Source organism: Quercus suber, unplaced genomic scaffold (genome assembly GCF_002906115.3).
Source record: "Quercus suber isolate HL8 unplaced genomic scaffold, Cork oak 2.0 scaffold_853, whole genome shotgun sequence".
Lineage (NCBI taxonomy): Eukaryota > Viridiplantae > Streptophyta > Magnoliopsida > Fagales > Fagaceae > Quercus > Quercus suber.
Window position 1 is genome coordinate 185,925 of NW_027070283.1, and position 16,383 is coordinate 202,307.

Genomic DNA, 16,383 nt, shown 5'->3' on the forward strand with positions numbered 1-16,383 from the left:
GCATTAAACACTGAGGAGTAGCGGGTTATGGTGGAACCGACGGAAGACCTGGAAGAAATCTCCCTGGACAGTAACTTCCTTGGTTAAATCACCCATATTAGTACATAGGTCAACCCTTCAGTCCCTAAGGAGCTTGCCTTCTTCCTAAAGAATAATTAGGACATCTTCATTGAGGACATGCCTGGAATCAATCCAAGCGTCGTGGTTCACAAGCTCAATGTGTTCTCATCCTTCACTCCCATCAGATAAAAGAAGAGATGTTTTGCCCAAGAAAGAGACAAGGCCATAGTGGAAGAAGTCTGCAAGTTATTGGAAGCAGACTTTATCAGGGAGGTATATTACCCAGAATAGTTGGTTAGCCAACATAATGATAGTAAAAAAGGTAAATGGCAAATGGAGGATGTGTATAGACTTCATCGACTTAAACAAAGCCTGCCCGAAGGACAGTTACCCACTTCTGCGTATTGACCTCCTTGTCGACTTGACAGCTGGGCACTAGCTATTGAGTTTCATGGACGCATTTTTCGACTACCACCAGATCAGGTTGGATGAAGCTGACCAAGAAAAGACTTCATTCGTCATGAGCCAAGGGCTCTTTTGCTATAAGGTCATGCCATTTAGGTTGAAGAATGAGGGGGAAACATATTAGAGGCTTATGAATAGGATGTTCGTCTAGCAGATTTGGCGGAATGTTGAGGTGTACATGAATGACATGCTCCTGTAGAGCACGAAGAAGAACCATCACCTGGATGATCTTTGAGAAACATTTAAAACCCTATGCCACTACGATATGAAGCTCAATCCCAGCAAATGTGTATTTGTAATGTCGTCAAGAAAGTTTTTGGGCTTTATGGTATCATAACGAGGCGTGGAGGCCAGCCCTGACAAAATTTAGGCCATATTAGGGATGACACCTTCGAAAAATGTCAAGGAGGTACAAAGCTTGAATGGTAAGGTTGTGGCTCTCAATAGGTTCATCTCCAGGGCGATGGAAAAATCCCTACTATTCTTCAAAACACTGAAGAAAGCCTTCGAATGGACCGACGAATGTTAGAAGGCCTTCAATGAGCTAAAGACATATCTTGCATCCCCACCACTACCTAGTCTGTCCAAACCTGATGAAAAGCTCTCCCTATACTTAGCCTTATCCCCAATGGCTGTCAGTTAAGCTCTTATTTGGGAAGAGAGTCGCATGCAGCTACCTGTCTACTATACTAGTTGAGCGCTTCGAGGGCAGAGGGAAGATACCCCCCTACGAAAAAGTTAGCTTTCACCCTGGTCACGACTACCTGAAAGCTCAGGCAGTACTTCCTAGCACACACCATAGTGGTCCAAACGAACAAACCATTACAAAGGGCGATGAACAATTTGGAGGCAGGTAGACGATTGGTCTTATGGGCGAAAGAGTTCGATGAGTTCGACATACTGTACTGACCAAGAACTGCAATCAAGGCCTAGGCCTTGGTCGACTTCATTGCCAAATTCACGACAAAGGAAGATGAGGACGAAAGATCGGTGACATGAATGGTGCAAACGGATGGCTCGTCCAACCAACGCGTTGGGGGAGTTCGGTTGTCTTGCAGTCACCAGAAGGAGATTTTATAGAATGTGTGGTCCATCTTCAATTTCCGACAACCAACAACAAGGTCGAATATGAAGCAATCCTAATGGGCCTTGACCTGACTAAAGCAATAAGGGCTTCATTAGTAGTCATACATAGCGACTCATAAGTTATCATCGGACACATTAATGGAGACTACAAGGCCAAAGGGGAACGGATGAAGGAATACCTACGCATGGTCAAAGAAAGGGTGACCCAGAAGTTCTTGGCTAAATTTGTGCAAATCTTGAGGGAAAAGAGTGAGCAAGCTGATTGTCTAGCCAAAGTAGCATCTGCAAAACACATGGTCAACACCAGTTAGGTACTATCCTTCGTCTAATACTCACCTGCCATTGACAAAATAGATGTACAGGTGATCCCTATAAGAGCCGACTGGACAGCGCCAATTGTCTCTTACCTCATGAATGGGACGCTTCCAGAAGATCACAATGCTTCTTGAAGGCTAAAGGTATGGTCATCGCGTTTTATGTTGGTTAGGGATATCCTTTACAAAAAGGGTTTCTCTTGTCTATACCTGAGATTCTTGGTCCTCGAAGAACCAAGTTACATCATAAGGGAAGTCCACGAGAGAGTATGTGGAAATCATTCAGGAGCATGATTGTTGGTTCACAAACTCATATGAGCAGGGTACTATTGGCCCACTATGTAGAAGGACACTCAGTCCTAAGTGAAGGTGTGCGACAAATACCAACGCTTCAGCAACATCATAAGAAAATCGTCGGAACAACTTACCCCAGTGAATGCTCCCTAACCATTCACTCAATGAGGGCTCAACAAAATGTGGCCCTTCCCCATGGCAATGTGACAACTCAAGTTCTTTGTCGTAGGAATTAACTATTTCACTAAATGGGTTAAGGTAAAACCCTTGGCCACTATCACTAAGAAGAATGTTAGAGGCTTCGTCTGGAAAAGCATCATTTATTGCTTTGGCATCCCTAGACTCTTCGTCTCTAATAATAGAAAATAGTTTGATAACGATGCATTAAGGGTCTTTTGCCAACAGTTAGGGATTAAAAATCGCTATTCCTCCCTTGCCCACCCTTAGGCCAATGGTCAAGTTGAGACTACAAACTGATTCTTACTCAAGATGATCAAGACTTACCTCAAAGGGGCAAATGGTATATGGCCGGACAAACTACCAAGTGTGCTATGGGTATACCGGACAACAGCTCGCACACCTACTGGCGAAACACCCTTCCGCCTTGCGTTTGGAAGTGAAGACATCATCCCAGCAAAACCAGCTACAAGGTATCCCACCATGACAAAAGAAGGAATGAAGAGGGAATGCGCCTACAATCAGACCTTCTGGATGAAGTTAGAGTGACAGCTGAGCAACAAATCGTGCATTATTAGGACCAAATGGCAAAGCGCTATAACACCAAGGTCAAACCTCGACATTTTCAGGTTGGGGACCTAGTTCTAAGGAAGGTGATGATAGCTACCAAAGACCCCACGCAGGGCAAGTTAGGCCCCAACTGGGAAAGGCCCTACACGATCGTTGGCTGCCATAGAAAAGGGACCAACCACTTGGAGACCTTCGACAGACAAATACTCCATCAATTGTGAAACACCGAGCACCTGCAAAAATACTACCAGTAGTGGACAACTAAAAACTATGTTACTTTTTTTATTATTAAAGTAGGATATTAAGTTTTTCGATTATTGAAATAAGAATCTTAAGGATTATCAGACACATTATCTATATTATTCATACCTTTTGTTAAGGATCTACCTTTTAAGAAATTGTCTACAAAAATCCTAAGTCTTACCTACGGGGTGGACAGACGACCATATATTCCAACGGGTGCCTAGTCATAAAAAAATAATAAAAAAATAAAATAAAAAATCATAAGTCCTACCTACGGGATGGACAGATCACCAAGGACACCGACAGGTGCCTCGGTCACAAAAACCCAAAGTCCTACCTATGGGATGGATAGATCATCAAGGACACCAATAGGTGCATTGGTAAAAAATTTATTAAGTCCTATCTACGAGATGAATGGATCTTCAAGGACACTGATGGGTGCCTTGGTAAAAAATTTATCAAGTCCTAACTACGGGATGGACGGATCATCAAAGACATCGATGGGTGCCTTGGTCAAAAATTTATCAAGTCCTACCTACAAGATGGATATATCTTCAAGGACATTGACGAGTGCCTTGGTCAAAAATTTATCAAGTCCTACTTACGGGATGGACGAATCATCAAGGACACCAACAGGTGCTTTGATAAAAAAGTAATCAAGTCCTACCTATGGGGTGGATGGATTATCAAGGACAGTGGCGGGTGCCTTGGTCTTAAAATTTACCAAGTCCTACCCACGGGGTCAATGGACCATTAAGGACACCGACGGATGTCTCAGTTTTAAAATTTACCCAAGTCCTACCCATGGGGTGGACGGACTATTAAGGGCATCGATGAGTGTCACAGTTTTAAAATTTACCAAGTCTTATTCATGGGGTGGACAAACCATTGAGGAGACCGACGGCTGTTCTAAAAATCCAAAGAAATTCATAGGTCATATCTAATAGGTAGACGAATGATTGAGAAGGAAAACTTCTACATAAAATGAACGATAGTAGTGAAGGCATTCACACAACCATATGTAAAATAAAACCAATGATTGTTTCAAGAAAAAGTTAAAATGTCACATGTGCCAAAACAAGGCACCCGTATTATTCTCAAATTAGAATTAAAATTACAAAAAGAATAAGAAGAAGAGAAAAGTAAACATAGAAGCTTTCTTTTTTTAAGTGGTTGGGGCAGCGTCGTCTCTCTCTCTCTCTCGTTGCCTCTTGAGCTTGAGGTGAACCGTCACCTTGAACCACTTGAGGGGCCACGACATGTTCAGGCGCATCCTTGTCCCCGTCCTCAACATCAACCACCTTGTCATCCACTCTAGGGGTCGGTGGAATAGTGAGCTCAATCTAAACAGAAGAAATGTCCAGTTTAGGGAAGAGGACAGCAGCTTGCTTTCTGAAGTCCTCAAAGCCCTCACCATACTGAGATCCCAGCAAGTTGAAGAACGGATGCGAGTCCTTGTACTCCTCGACAGTGTCGGCTTTGGCCTTGTCTATGGACTCGCAGAGAAAAGTTATCTCAACCGTTAAGATGGCATTAGCCTCCATTAGCTCCTTAGCCTGACCGGTAGCACCATTAAGCTTCTTTACTTGCTTCGTCAAGGCTTTGACTTTGTTGTGAAGAGTACATGCCCCTTCTTTGTACTTCTTTAGCTGGTCTGACTCCTCCTCTAGACAGCACCTCAGGTGCTTGACGATGACTTCCTTAGCGGCACACCGAATTTGAAGTACTCGTATCCTCACAGAAGCCTAGTAAAGACAGACGGTTAGTACAATTACAATACATGATGGAGTAAAATTGCGACATAGAATAAATCACCCTTATCAAATCAAAATGGCCGAAGTCCCCCAGAGCCTCCGTCTTATGCTCAGAGCATTTGCTGAAATCAAGATCCTTGATGATGGAGTAAGCCATTTGGACGGCATGCTGCTCGTCCTTCACCAAAAGGACCACTAGAGCGATGAGCTTGTTGATGACGAGGTTGTAAGCTGCCATTAAACCCTTGCCCACACTGTTACGGGGAAGGTTGGGAGTACCTTGAGGACTCGTCAGACCTGAAGTGACGAGTTGGCTAACGATATTTTTTAATGGGCGCTCCTCATCGCCATGGTTCTTGCTCTTCTAACTCGTCTAGGCAGCAAGGGCCGACGAGCTACCAGCCCTAAGCTGAAGGGATGCAGCCTTCTTTACCTCCAAAGCCCTTTTTGTCCCTAGGTCCATCTCTAAAAAGAAAGAAAAGAAATATACAAGTTAGTACCAATGAATCAAATATGGAGGGATAGACCATTAAAAGGAGAATGGCAAATAAGTACTTACATTGTCGGGATTGAGTATATAGCCTCCTCACCTTGTCCGTTGGATCTGGTCCACCACAAAAGCGTGCAGGCTGTCAAATGAATCCAACCTCTTCCAACTCCTCTGAACAAGGGGAAGACGATTACTTACCAGACTTGTTCAAAACACCCCACGTATTATCATTCTCATTCCTTATACTCTTCCACTCGTCAGGTCTACACACCCAATTCGAGCCTTGAATAAAAAATACCAGCTCTTCCAGTCATTATTGGAATCAGGGATGTCTGTCACCAATTTCAATATCGGCTTGCACACGATGAAGTTAAAAAATCCCTTCGAATCTGTAATTTGCTGGGGTTTATAATAGAAGAAAAACTCATCGAGTGTAAGGTGACAGTAACCTCCACTCATCTAACACTATAGCACCTCTACCCCAAGGTAAATCCTCTAGGCATTTGGGTATATTTGGCAGACGGACATGCCTAGATGGTTTGCCAACTGTCGGTATAGTTTTGTGAGAGGCAACCTCAACCCCACCATTAAGACGGCCTTATAAAAGATGACATCTGCGGTTCGACCAGAATAACACTTCTCCCTCTTGCCTGCCATCTTGATAAGGACATTGTCTAGAATTTGGTAACGAGGACGCAGATTGTTAAAAAGCTTCTTTGACATTTTGGAGAGGAAATCATTCACCGAACAGAACCTGGGAAGGATGAATGGCCTGTAGTCGTCACCCAACAAGTCAGTGGCCATGGCCTTCCCTTCTCCTCCCTCGTTAGCTTCCATTATTTCCTCTTCTTCCTCTTCTTTTCCTTCCTCCTCCTCTCTGTCTTCTTCCTCCCCGTCCTCCTCATCATATTCCTTATATTCTTCCTCTTCCTTGTCTATCTCTTCATCTACCTGTCCTTCCATCTCATTTTCTAAAAGATGTGTCGACTACTCCCTTTCTAAGGAACCCATCCAATCCTCCATCAAAAGAACATTTCTCAATAGATGAGCATCTTTGTCATCTAGACGGAGAGACAGGATATGACCACTTGTCCCTTTACTACCTCCTAACATTCTCTCACCTACAAACGATGGGTAAGAAACTAGGCGGTCACTCACACAAACTAAATACTAGACCGATGACCAGGGGAAGACGATTGAAAAAAGGGAAGTAAAGAAAGTTCGAATGAAAGGTTACCTTAAAAATACGACAGCAGGAGAGCCAATACTGACGAAGTACCAAAAGAGACGGACAGATGTAATTAAAGTAGGAGCTTTAAGTGAAATTTTCTAGTAAAAATAAGAAAGTAAACTCTCGGAGGGTATAAGCATACTTATAAGGTGGAAGGGCACAAAAAATGAGGCAACACAACGCTTCATTTCCACCAATCATGGGACACCACGTGTCATTCCACAAGTTGCAAAGATTTTATTACCCCCTATTTATGACATCAGTTATCGAGACGAGGAGCATTAAATGACAAGAATATTCTATATACTCCATGACCCTTCAGCTACCCCGATGGGTCATGGAGTAAGGGGCAGCTGATGAGGGTATTTTTGAGCGATAGTAAATTTTATTATTTGTCCGTCCTAAGTGACCCCAATAGATTCCAAACTCCCTTCTCACCTGTTTAGCCAAGTACTCACAGGAGCTGATGGTCCCATCTACGCCATCTCAACAGACAGGCTATGTTTCCTGACCATAAGCCCATCCCCCTGCTGTCCTTAGGATCCGTCGAGACAATGTTTTAGATGGGTGAACACGCGACGGATAGAAGCCAACAAACGAGTGATTCGATGTCTCCTCATTTGCACACAGATGAATAGATGGCCGTGCTAATAGACAGAGGTGATGGGCCTCACAATCCTTTGCGTAGTCTCCATGTGTAGCTCCTCATATGGAAATATCTTGCACATCATGTCCAAAAAACCTAATACACGCCCATATCTTCCTCGTATGGAAAGACACCCTAAAATCTCAAAAACCCTAACTCTAGATCTTCCCTATAAGGAAAACCCCTACATCCAAGGTATCCTGATTCATTGCTTACCATTATATAAGCATCAGACCTCCTCTTCTCCCAGGTATGCAGAAAATCCCTAGCTCTCTCACTATAGAGTTCTTGGAAATTTCTCATTTACTGACTTAGCCTTCAGAGGGTTTTTGGCTGGCACCCCATCGATGCTCTCTGTTTGGTTCTTGGTTTTTTGTTCTTCAGTACTTATTGGAGCAATCGAGGACAATTAGGTCACTGACGAATTTGTGCATCATCAACTATTATTGTCATCAAATGCTTATATAATACCCCATCGAAACACAATTTCCAACAAGATTTCTTTTGCCCTATATTTTCTAGATACACCAATTCTGTTCTCTTTCTCTCCCACATATTTTTTTGTAATTTATATTTATTCTAAGGAAATGCATTAGAATGTTGTTCTTGAATCTTTGTGAGTGGACGTGCATTCATCACAAAGGTTGATGTTATAGTTTAATCTTAAAGGATTCTTTGACCAAGAAAACTAGTCACACAAAGTTTTACTCTAGATGACACGAATCAACATCTAAGGACAATGCTGTGATTCTATAACAATGTGAGATTATCCTAACTTCTTCTCTTTATTAACTAATGTTGAAAATTTACATTTTAGCTATCATTTGGGATATTATTCTTGAATCAAACTTATTTATTCACTATTATATTTCCAATAGTTTTCACCTATGATAATTAACTGGAATTGAACTAATTATATAAAATTATACATAATTGGTTAATTAATAAAATTTGTTTAATTTCCCACAAAATCAATCAAAGCCTATAAATTCTTTTAAATCCTAAATACAAGAAGTAAATGACATGAATAAATAAATAAGGAGGAGCAGACCAGTCAATAATGTATGAAGTCTTTGACGTGATGTTTGTGGGGAACTAGAAAACTGAGAGCTATTTGAATAGTCTGGGCTGCTGGCGATAACACAAGTTCCCCAAAGAATTGTCAAGAGGAAAATTGATGACCCGGCCAACAATCCAACTCCAGTGGAGACGTACTCTTCTGCAGTCTCTTTCGTGTTCAAAAGTCCCGAAGCTGATACAGCGAGACATGAAATATCTTAATTCAAAGATCATGAAAAGAATCGTCGGTTTTAGCGAAAGTTTGTTGCGTGTAGCGGTTTAGTTTTGATTCTAAGACCTATGACTTTTAAGATCTTGTAATATTATTACTCTTCATAGGTTTTATTACAAGTATAATAAGACACACACACACACACACACACATATATATATATATATATTGGTATAAGTCTTAATCATGACTATTAAATAAATAAATAAATTTATTTATTTATTTATTTAATAGTCATGATTAAGACTATACCAATAACTATATGATTTGTATAATGCAAGTGGATAAGTAATCACAGCATCATCAACATGTGAATTACAGGCAAATATTTATCTGCATCACCCTTTTTTTTTGTAGCAAGCTCAATAAGAGACAAGATGACAATAAAAAATGTTGCTCACATGGAAAGCTGGCGTTGCTCATGAGGCCTAAAATAATATAATTTTCTTTCCTATAAATTGGAAACCATGTTTGTTAATCGCAAATATTTTGTAACATGAGCTACTAGATGGTCTAGTTTTAGGCCAGTCTAGATTCTGGTCGGTCCACGACACCTAACTATAGATGCTAACATGCCAGCTTTCTAAATACAAACATAACATTTAAAAAATGTACAAATAGTAAGGTAATAAGATAATTATAATTAATTATGAACTATCCATAATTAATTACATCAAAAAAAAAAAATTACATCAATATAGTGCAAACCAATTTAAAACCCATTTTAACTGGTGGGTGAAGGTTTCAATCTTGAGTATAGAATGGGACAAAAGATTAACACATGACCATTTTAAAACGTGTGTCAGTCTCGTGCTATCTTTATCGCACAAAAAATATTGGATGAAAGAAAGATTTTCTAATTAAACTATTAATTTTATAGGAAAAAGTAAAAAGATGTAAAATAGAAGATAGAAATGTGTGGACATGAACTTGAAAATGTTAATAAATAAATAAATAGATAATGAAAATAAGAAGTGGTGAGAAAGAAATAGAATACCAAGAAGAATTAAGGACTCAGGAAGGGCACCAAGGACGTGGAAGGCACTCGCACCAAAGATACCAGGACCCAGAATTTTGAATATCTGCTCGCTCCCAGCGGCCACCAATGATTCTCCTTTGAACAACAAGTATTCATAAACTACTATAAGGAAGAGATGGCCAAACATAGTATTTGAGCATGGCAAGAAGCCATATAATTGCTCACACTCCTCACCGGAATCCATTCCTTTGAGAAGCAAAAGTGAAGAAGATTCATCGGCTTGATGAACACCATCTGAAACCAATTCATCAGAAGACTTGTACCGCAGAGATCTGCGTCCGTGCACCTCCAATATCACTATTGAAAGAGTAAGAATTAAAAATGCAAGTTTGGTAATATTCCTCCTCATTTGCCTTGGAACTGAACAGAATAAGACTAGAAGAGAATGGAGGGTAGGGAAAAGGCGTTAGAGAATATATTTGGTCACTTTTGAAAGGTCAATTTTACTAGCTGATCTGGTTTGTCGAATATTCATCTTCACTATCATTGCATTCATATGGTCAATTTGGCTTTTGTGGATTAGGTAGTACATACTTATCCCCAATTAAAAATTAATAAGAAAAAAGGACTACGTATATGTAAGTTGGTTTGAAATTTTGAAAAGCAAGACTAGATTCATGCAAGCAAGAAATTAGAGAATATGTTTAAATCAAGCACAAGGTTAACTGGCCAATTAGATATATTATTATATACAGTATTTTGGTTGGACGTCATAACTATCAGTCATGCTTATTATGTACAATGTTACTTGGCTTCATTTTTAGTTCATTATAACTGTGTGTTTCCTAGGGTATTATTTTGATGGGCACATTTCTCCCCACTTGCGTCCATTTTAGTATCAATGTCTAGAAGCTACCTAGTATACTGTACACACACGCAATAGCAACACCCTGGATATTCATATTGTCAGTGTCACTAAAGTTCATGGGAAACCTTAATTATGAAAGCAATGTGAGCCGCAGATCGAGAACCAAAATACTGGAAAGATGAATAGCCGAGGTGAATTGACTTACTTTTTATTATTATTTTTTAAATATAGAAAAGGGGATCATTTTATTTATATAATATAATTAAATAACAAGTCTTTTTTTCTTTTCGTTTTTTTGAGAAAAAGGCCAAATCGGCAAATTAAATTAAACCATACAAATCAGAATTGTAACAACGATGAAGATATGGAGGAACAGACTCCATCCAAACATAGTCCAACTTATCCCCAAAAAAAAAAAATGTCTAGACAGTCCAATGGGTAGTTTCTTAGACAACTGACACATACCCATATTGTGTAGTGTGGTTGATCCAATCGAGTGATTTGCATTTGTAATTAAGTGCAGGATAGTAGGATTTAATGCATGTAATGTAAATAATTGCATATATATATATATATATGATAAGCAAAAATTTGGTAAAGGAAACTGTTTCAATTGTGGAAAATTTGGGCACTTTAGTAAAGACTGCAAACAAAAACCGGATTAATTGAAAAATTAGCTTAATATGTTAAATATCAATGACAGTGATAAAGAGGATTTGTTTCGAATCCTTGAATCAAGATCTTCTACTTCATTTGATTCATCAGAAGAGGATTTTCTCTCCTCAACTGATTCTGACTATCACTCTAACAGTGAAACTTCTGATTCCCCTAATATTAAAATTGGTTGTAGAGACTCTTGTTGCAATACTATTAATGTTCTCTCCAAAGGACACAAAACAATTAATGTTTTAACCAAAGGAGAAGAACAAGAAAATTTGCTAATAAATTTAATAAGCCAAGTTGATAATCTTGAGCTAAAAGAAAAATATCTTAAAAAGCTCAAGAAAGCCCTAATTAAAGATGAAAATGATAAGAAAACGAAAGCAAAAATAAGTCTTGATGAAACCTTGGAAAGATTTAAAAAAAAGAAATATATATATATATATATGTGGGTGTGTGTGTGTGTGCAATTATTTACATTCCATACTAGTATTCTTGAAAAGCTTATTTTTCAGTTTACTAGGTTTTTGTTTGCAGTCTTTACTAAAGTAACCAAATTTTCCACAATTGAAACAGTTTCATTTACCAGATTTTTGCTTATCATGTTTCTTATAAACACTTTCTTCTTATCATAAAAATTATTAGGTTTAGTAAAACTTTTTTTTTTTATATCTTTTATATTTATAATCTTTATGGATCTTATCACGTTTCTTATTCCCTTTTTGCTTGGAAGGGGTAGTGGAGGGTAAACCATATTGTTCACAGAAATTTCCCATTTTATATTTATCATTTTTTCTATTTTTTAATTGTTGTTTTAACATTTTTTGGTCATTACACATGTTAATACCAAGTTTTTTAATAGCGCTAAAAATATCATTGTATGTTAAATCATCATAATTAATAGTACCATTTTTATCAGTTAATTCTTCTTTTACTTTATGAGCAAAGAGAGGAGGTAGACCAGCAATAAACTTCTCTTTCCAATAGGGTTTCAAACAGTCTTTCTGAAGCATTGCTCTAGAAATAAAAACATCTTGGTACCATCTGTAATCAGACATAGTAGGACAACGTAAATTGTTTAGATTGTCACTGATACGAGAAGAAATATTAGAAGGAGTTCCAACAAAGTGTTTAATATTGTATAGATTAAAGTATTGACTCCATCAGGAATACCTTGACCAATTCTTTCATAAAAAATGGGTAAACCATCATTGAAGAGGAAGAATTATAGATGACGGGTTCGCCCATATGGACGGATCTTCATATGGATTGGATGGATCCCCATATGGACAGACTCAGCATAGACGGGTGAGGCATCCATGAAGCATCCAAGAAACCCTAGATGGAAAATTCTTGCAGCCCACACTTGGACACCACAGAATCCTAATGTAAATGGAATTCTAATAAGGGAAGGATTTCGGAAGATGCGTGTATTAAAGAAGATCATCTTTATAAGGAAATGTCTTGTCCATCACATTGGGGATGACCCAAGAGAATTCCTATAAGAAAAGACTTCTACTCCAAGGGAGAGAAGTCAATCTTCAACTACTATAAAAGCCCTAATACCCTCACAAATTCAGGTACACATAATTAACCCTTCTCTAGCACTTTAGAGTTGTGAGCAATTCTAACTTGACATTCGGAGGGTATTTGGCTGGCACCACACCGGTATCCTCTGTTAGGTCTTCTCTTGTGTTGTGCAGGTTACATTCTGAGCGTGCGAGTATCGTGTGGATTACTGGTGATTTTTTCGGCATCATCAATCATCATCTTTTTAAACAGCCTTTTTGATGGATTCTCTAGACTCTTCAGTAAGATATTTTTCCCGCTAACCACGAAGGGTTCTAGAAAAACTGGTAGTAAGAAGATCAACAATTTTAGCATGGTTAAGATTATGGTTGCTAATATAAGCATAAGCAACCATAGACATATGACCCATTTTATTAATAATTTCTTGTTCAGGTAAGCCATCAACGTGCCATTCATAAAGCTTATCAGCAGAAATAGAAAGCTGGGTTTGGAAAAATCTTCGAGTTGCATATTAGGAGGAATAGGTTTTGAATACCAGTTTTTTTTTTTTTTTTTTTTTTTTTTTTTTTAAAAGACATGTGATTGGTTTTCCAACAAATCTTTCAATTTCAGGTAATTTGAAAAAAAATTTATCAAAAGCAGAGGATGAGGAGTCAGAATCTGAATCTCCAGAAAAAACAGTCTCTTCCTTTTTTCTTGAAATAGCATGGGTAGTACTAGTAGAAGTATTCTGCTCAATTTTTATTTTTTGTAAATCAAGAAGCATTTGTTCAACTTTTTCAATAGTTTTAGTTTGAGTGGTCTTAAGGCTCAAGTTTTGCCTTTGGCTATGTAAATCAATCAAATGTTTTTCAGTTTTTGAAGAAGTAGGTTTTTCAATTTTTTCTTCATTATGGTCGAGTTGTTGGCCAATAATATGTAAGGAATTATTAACAAATTTGTTTTGTTCAATAATCTTTTTTGTTTCAGTAGAAATAGGGGTGTTAACATCAATTATTTCAGCAATTTTGACAGGGGAGGCCTTTATCTCAGTCCCTTTACAGTTAATAATAAACATGTCAAGGGGTGGATGACTAGACCAAACAATAGTTTTATCTTCTTTAACAAAGTTTGATTTCTTTTACCATATTCAAACTGTTTTTTGAAATTTTTTTGGAGCATAATAGTTTTTAATGAAATCAAAAAAGAAAATATGTTTTTGCAGTTGGTGTATTTTTTCTTTCCATTTTCTTTTAACACGGTCTTTTTCTTTCTGTTCAAAAGTAGCATGATAGGATTTTCTTTTTTCTCTGTTTTTTGCAGATTTAAACTCATTAAATAAAGCTACCATATCAATAACAAAAGCTTTGTTTAAATCTCTTAGTTGGCTATGAATAAGAGGGGTTTGAATTTGGGAGCAGTAGGAGCTTGAAAATTAGAAGCAGTTGGAGACCCAGATTCGGTCTCTTCTTCTTCTTCCTTTTAAAAATACTTACCGTAATTACTCCATTAGTCAGTTTTTTTTTAGCAAAAGCTTATCACTAATCTATATATACTATAAAACCAAAACTTTTGACTTTTTGTTGACTTCATGAAAGTTTGCCACATAAGCTTTGGAGATCTCACAATTTTCCATATCATTATTATTTTTAAGGCAAAACTACATTATTGGTTCTTGAAGTTTATTTTGTGAGTATAATTAGTCTCTTAAGTTTCAAATGTGTGATCCCTCAAGTTTTAAAAATAAACGATGTTAATCCTTATGTTAACTAGAATTAATAATATTACTTATGTGGTTAACTAAATAATGACTTATCTTTTTTTTTTTTTTAATGATGTGTCATTTTTTAATTTAAAAAATTACAAAAATTATTAGAAATTACTAAAAATATTAATATATAAGTTGTTGAAACTAAAAAAATGTGTCATAAAAGTGTCATAGGTACAAACACCTACTCGGCAACACAAACAACAGTGACACTAATGTTGTGGACTAAATAATAGGATGAGACCAAGTGTATAGTCATCTACAAAAAGGTGATTAATATATATATATATATATATGAGTTCAGTTAATATGTGTCCTTAGGGCATGCGATACACATTAATCATCTATTTTAGAAAAGTTTTTGTGGGCATAGTTTATGAAAAACTAGACTGCCATTATCCAAAATAAAAAAGGGAGATAAAGGCCAAAAAGGTGGCCACGACAGGAACAAAAATGAAAAAAAAAAATAATGAAAGGCTAAAAAGTGGGTGATGGCATGAACACGTGAAAGAAGTTAATGGTCTTGGAAAAATGTTAGTGCAGTCAACACTTTCCTTATACTTAAAAAAAAAAAAAAAAAAAAAAAAAAAAAAAAAAAAAAAAATGAGACAGACAGAGATAGAGACTAGAGAGCAACAAGTAGGGAGGAACACAGTATTAGGTTGAGATTTTAACAGTCACTTTCTTCTCTAAATCTCTACCTCTCCCACTTCTTCAAATCTGAACTTTTGTTTGGTAAAACAAATAGGGTTGGGTTTCATGAGGAGTTCATAACTCCATACATGAAGCTTTAGATATGAGTCTCTTATTTTGAAAATTACCAAAAAATTCTCTCTAGTTTTGTTCAGTGTTTTCTCCATTAGAGTCTATGATTCTACTAAATTAATAGAGTTCTTGACTCTACCACATCAATGGAGTCATTGACTTTACTAAACTAATGGAGTTCTTGACTTAAAAGAAAATACTTGTGATGCCTATACTTAATTTGGAGCTCAAAATACGTGAGAAACAAAAGAATATTATATCTGATTTAGGAACAATTTTGTTTTATTTAGTAGGTTGTGCATTTTGGGTTTCTAAGGTTTTGCTCGAGTTTTATTAACAAATAATAGTTTTGAAATTCAGAGTTATACTATTATGATCTATGTAAAATAGTATAACAACTGATTTTCATTTAAATATTATGTGGTCTTTGGTGAATATAAGTTTGAATTTGTAGAGAAGTGAAAAAATAATAATAATTAAGACCATTTGGTGGCAAAGCATGTGTGATAGTGATAGTTGGTATATGAATGCATTTATATAGACTTGTAATAGGATGTCCAAATTTTTTATTTGCTAGACTTATATCAAATTGGCATTTTTGGGACAATACTTTGAGAATCTTTTATACAGTATTATAAAAGATTGACTTTTTGACTAAGAAGTATAATACTTTGGTTTGTGGTAAATGAGTTTCCACAACTTAAAGGGTAGTTTTTGGTTTGATCTTTAAGTTAGAATATGCTCATAAACTTTGAGTTGTTGTTGTTGTTTTTTTTTTTTTTTTTTTTTTTTTTTTTTTTTTTTTTTGGGTGTGGTAAGTAATGGAACTTTATTGATGAAAATTTAAGGATAACAAAAAAACCTTAGCGCACAAAAATCAACCAAAAGTACAAAAATATGAATAATAACTAAATTTCCAAAAGACCAAAAATCAATAACAATATTATCAATTAAATATTTAAATTTCAAGTTTTTTATAGTTTAAATTTATGCATAAAAAAATAAGTTTATGAATTTAATAGTAAATAACATCCAATTAGTATGAAATTTGACATGTGTATTAAGAATATATAGAACTTGCAATCTAATAATTAGATTTTCAAAATATGTAGTCATGTTAAACTTTGCCTTATAATAAAATTTCAAACTATTACAATAGAAAACATTGACAATAGCAAAAACAAATTAAAAAAAAAATTTTAAAACTTGTATT

At 36.6% G+C, this 16,383-nt stretch overlaps 2 protein-coding genes across 4 annotated transcripts in view; both read right to left on the reverse strand.

Moving 5' to 3' along the window:
* Nucleotides 1-10,126, reverse strand: part of LOC112025753 (sodium/calcium exchanger NCL2) — a 30,340-nt gene extending 20,214 nt beyond the window's left edge. Inside the window, exons 1-3 of one of the 3 annotated variants that reach the window (XM_065767829.1) lie at nucleotides 9,835-10,122; nucleotides 9,619-9,735; nucleotides 8,382-8,582 (exon numbers count right to left, since the gene is read on the reverse strand). In XM_065767829.1, the coding sequence (XP_065623901.1) occupies nucleotides 8,382-8,582; nucleotides 9,619-9,735; nucleotides 9,835-10,009 (493 nt within the window). In that variant the 5' untranslated portion in view covers nucleotides 10,010-10,122. Of the gene's footprint in view, nucleotides 1-8,381; nucleotides 8,583-9,618 lie in introns of all 3 variants that reach the window. The other 2 variants (XM_024058437.2, XM_065767830.1) reach the window with 2 other exon arrangements.
* LOC136065115 (uncharacterized) lies at nucleotides 4,204-8,374 on the reverse strand. Its single transcript, XM_065767831.1, has 3 exons — nucleotides 5,523-8,374; nucleotides 5,025-5,428; nucleotides 4,204-4,954 (listed from the first exon to the last, which is right to left on the reverse strand). The coding sequence occupies exons 2-3, from the start codon at nucleotides 5,199-5,201 to the stop codon at nucleotides 4,553-4,555; spliced, it is 579 nt and encodes a 192-aa protein (XP_065623903.1). The 5' UTR covers nucleotides 5,202-5,428; nucleotides 5,523-8,374; the 3' UTR covers nucleotides 4,204-4,552.
* Nucleotides 10,127-16,383: the final 6,257 nt, after the last annotated feature.

Bases quoted from the DNA above. Each gene is read 5' to 3' on its own strand.
- LOC136065115 (XM_065767831.1), bottom strand. From the start codon at position 5,201: ATGGCAGCTTACAACCTCGTCATCAACAAGCTCATCGCTCTAGTGGTC. The intron at 4,955-5,024 runs GTGATTTATTCT...TGTCTTTACTAG, and splicing joins GCCATTTTGATTTGATAAGG to GCTTCTGTGAGGATACGAGT.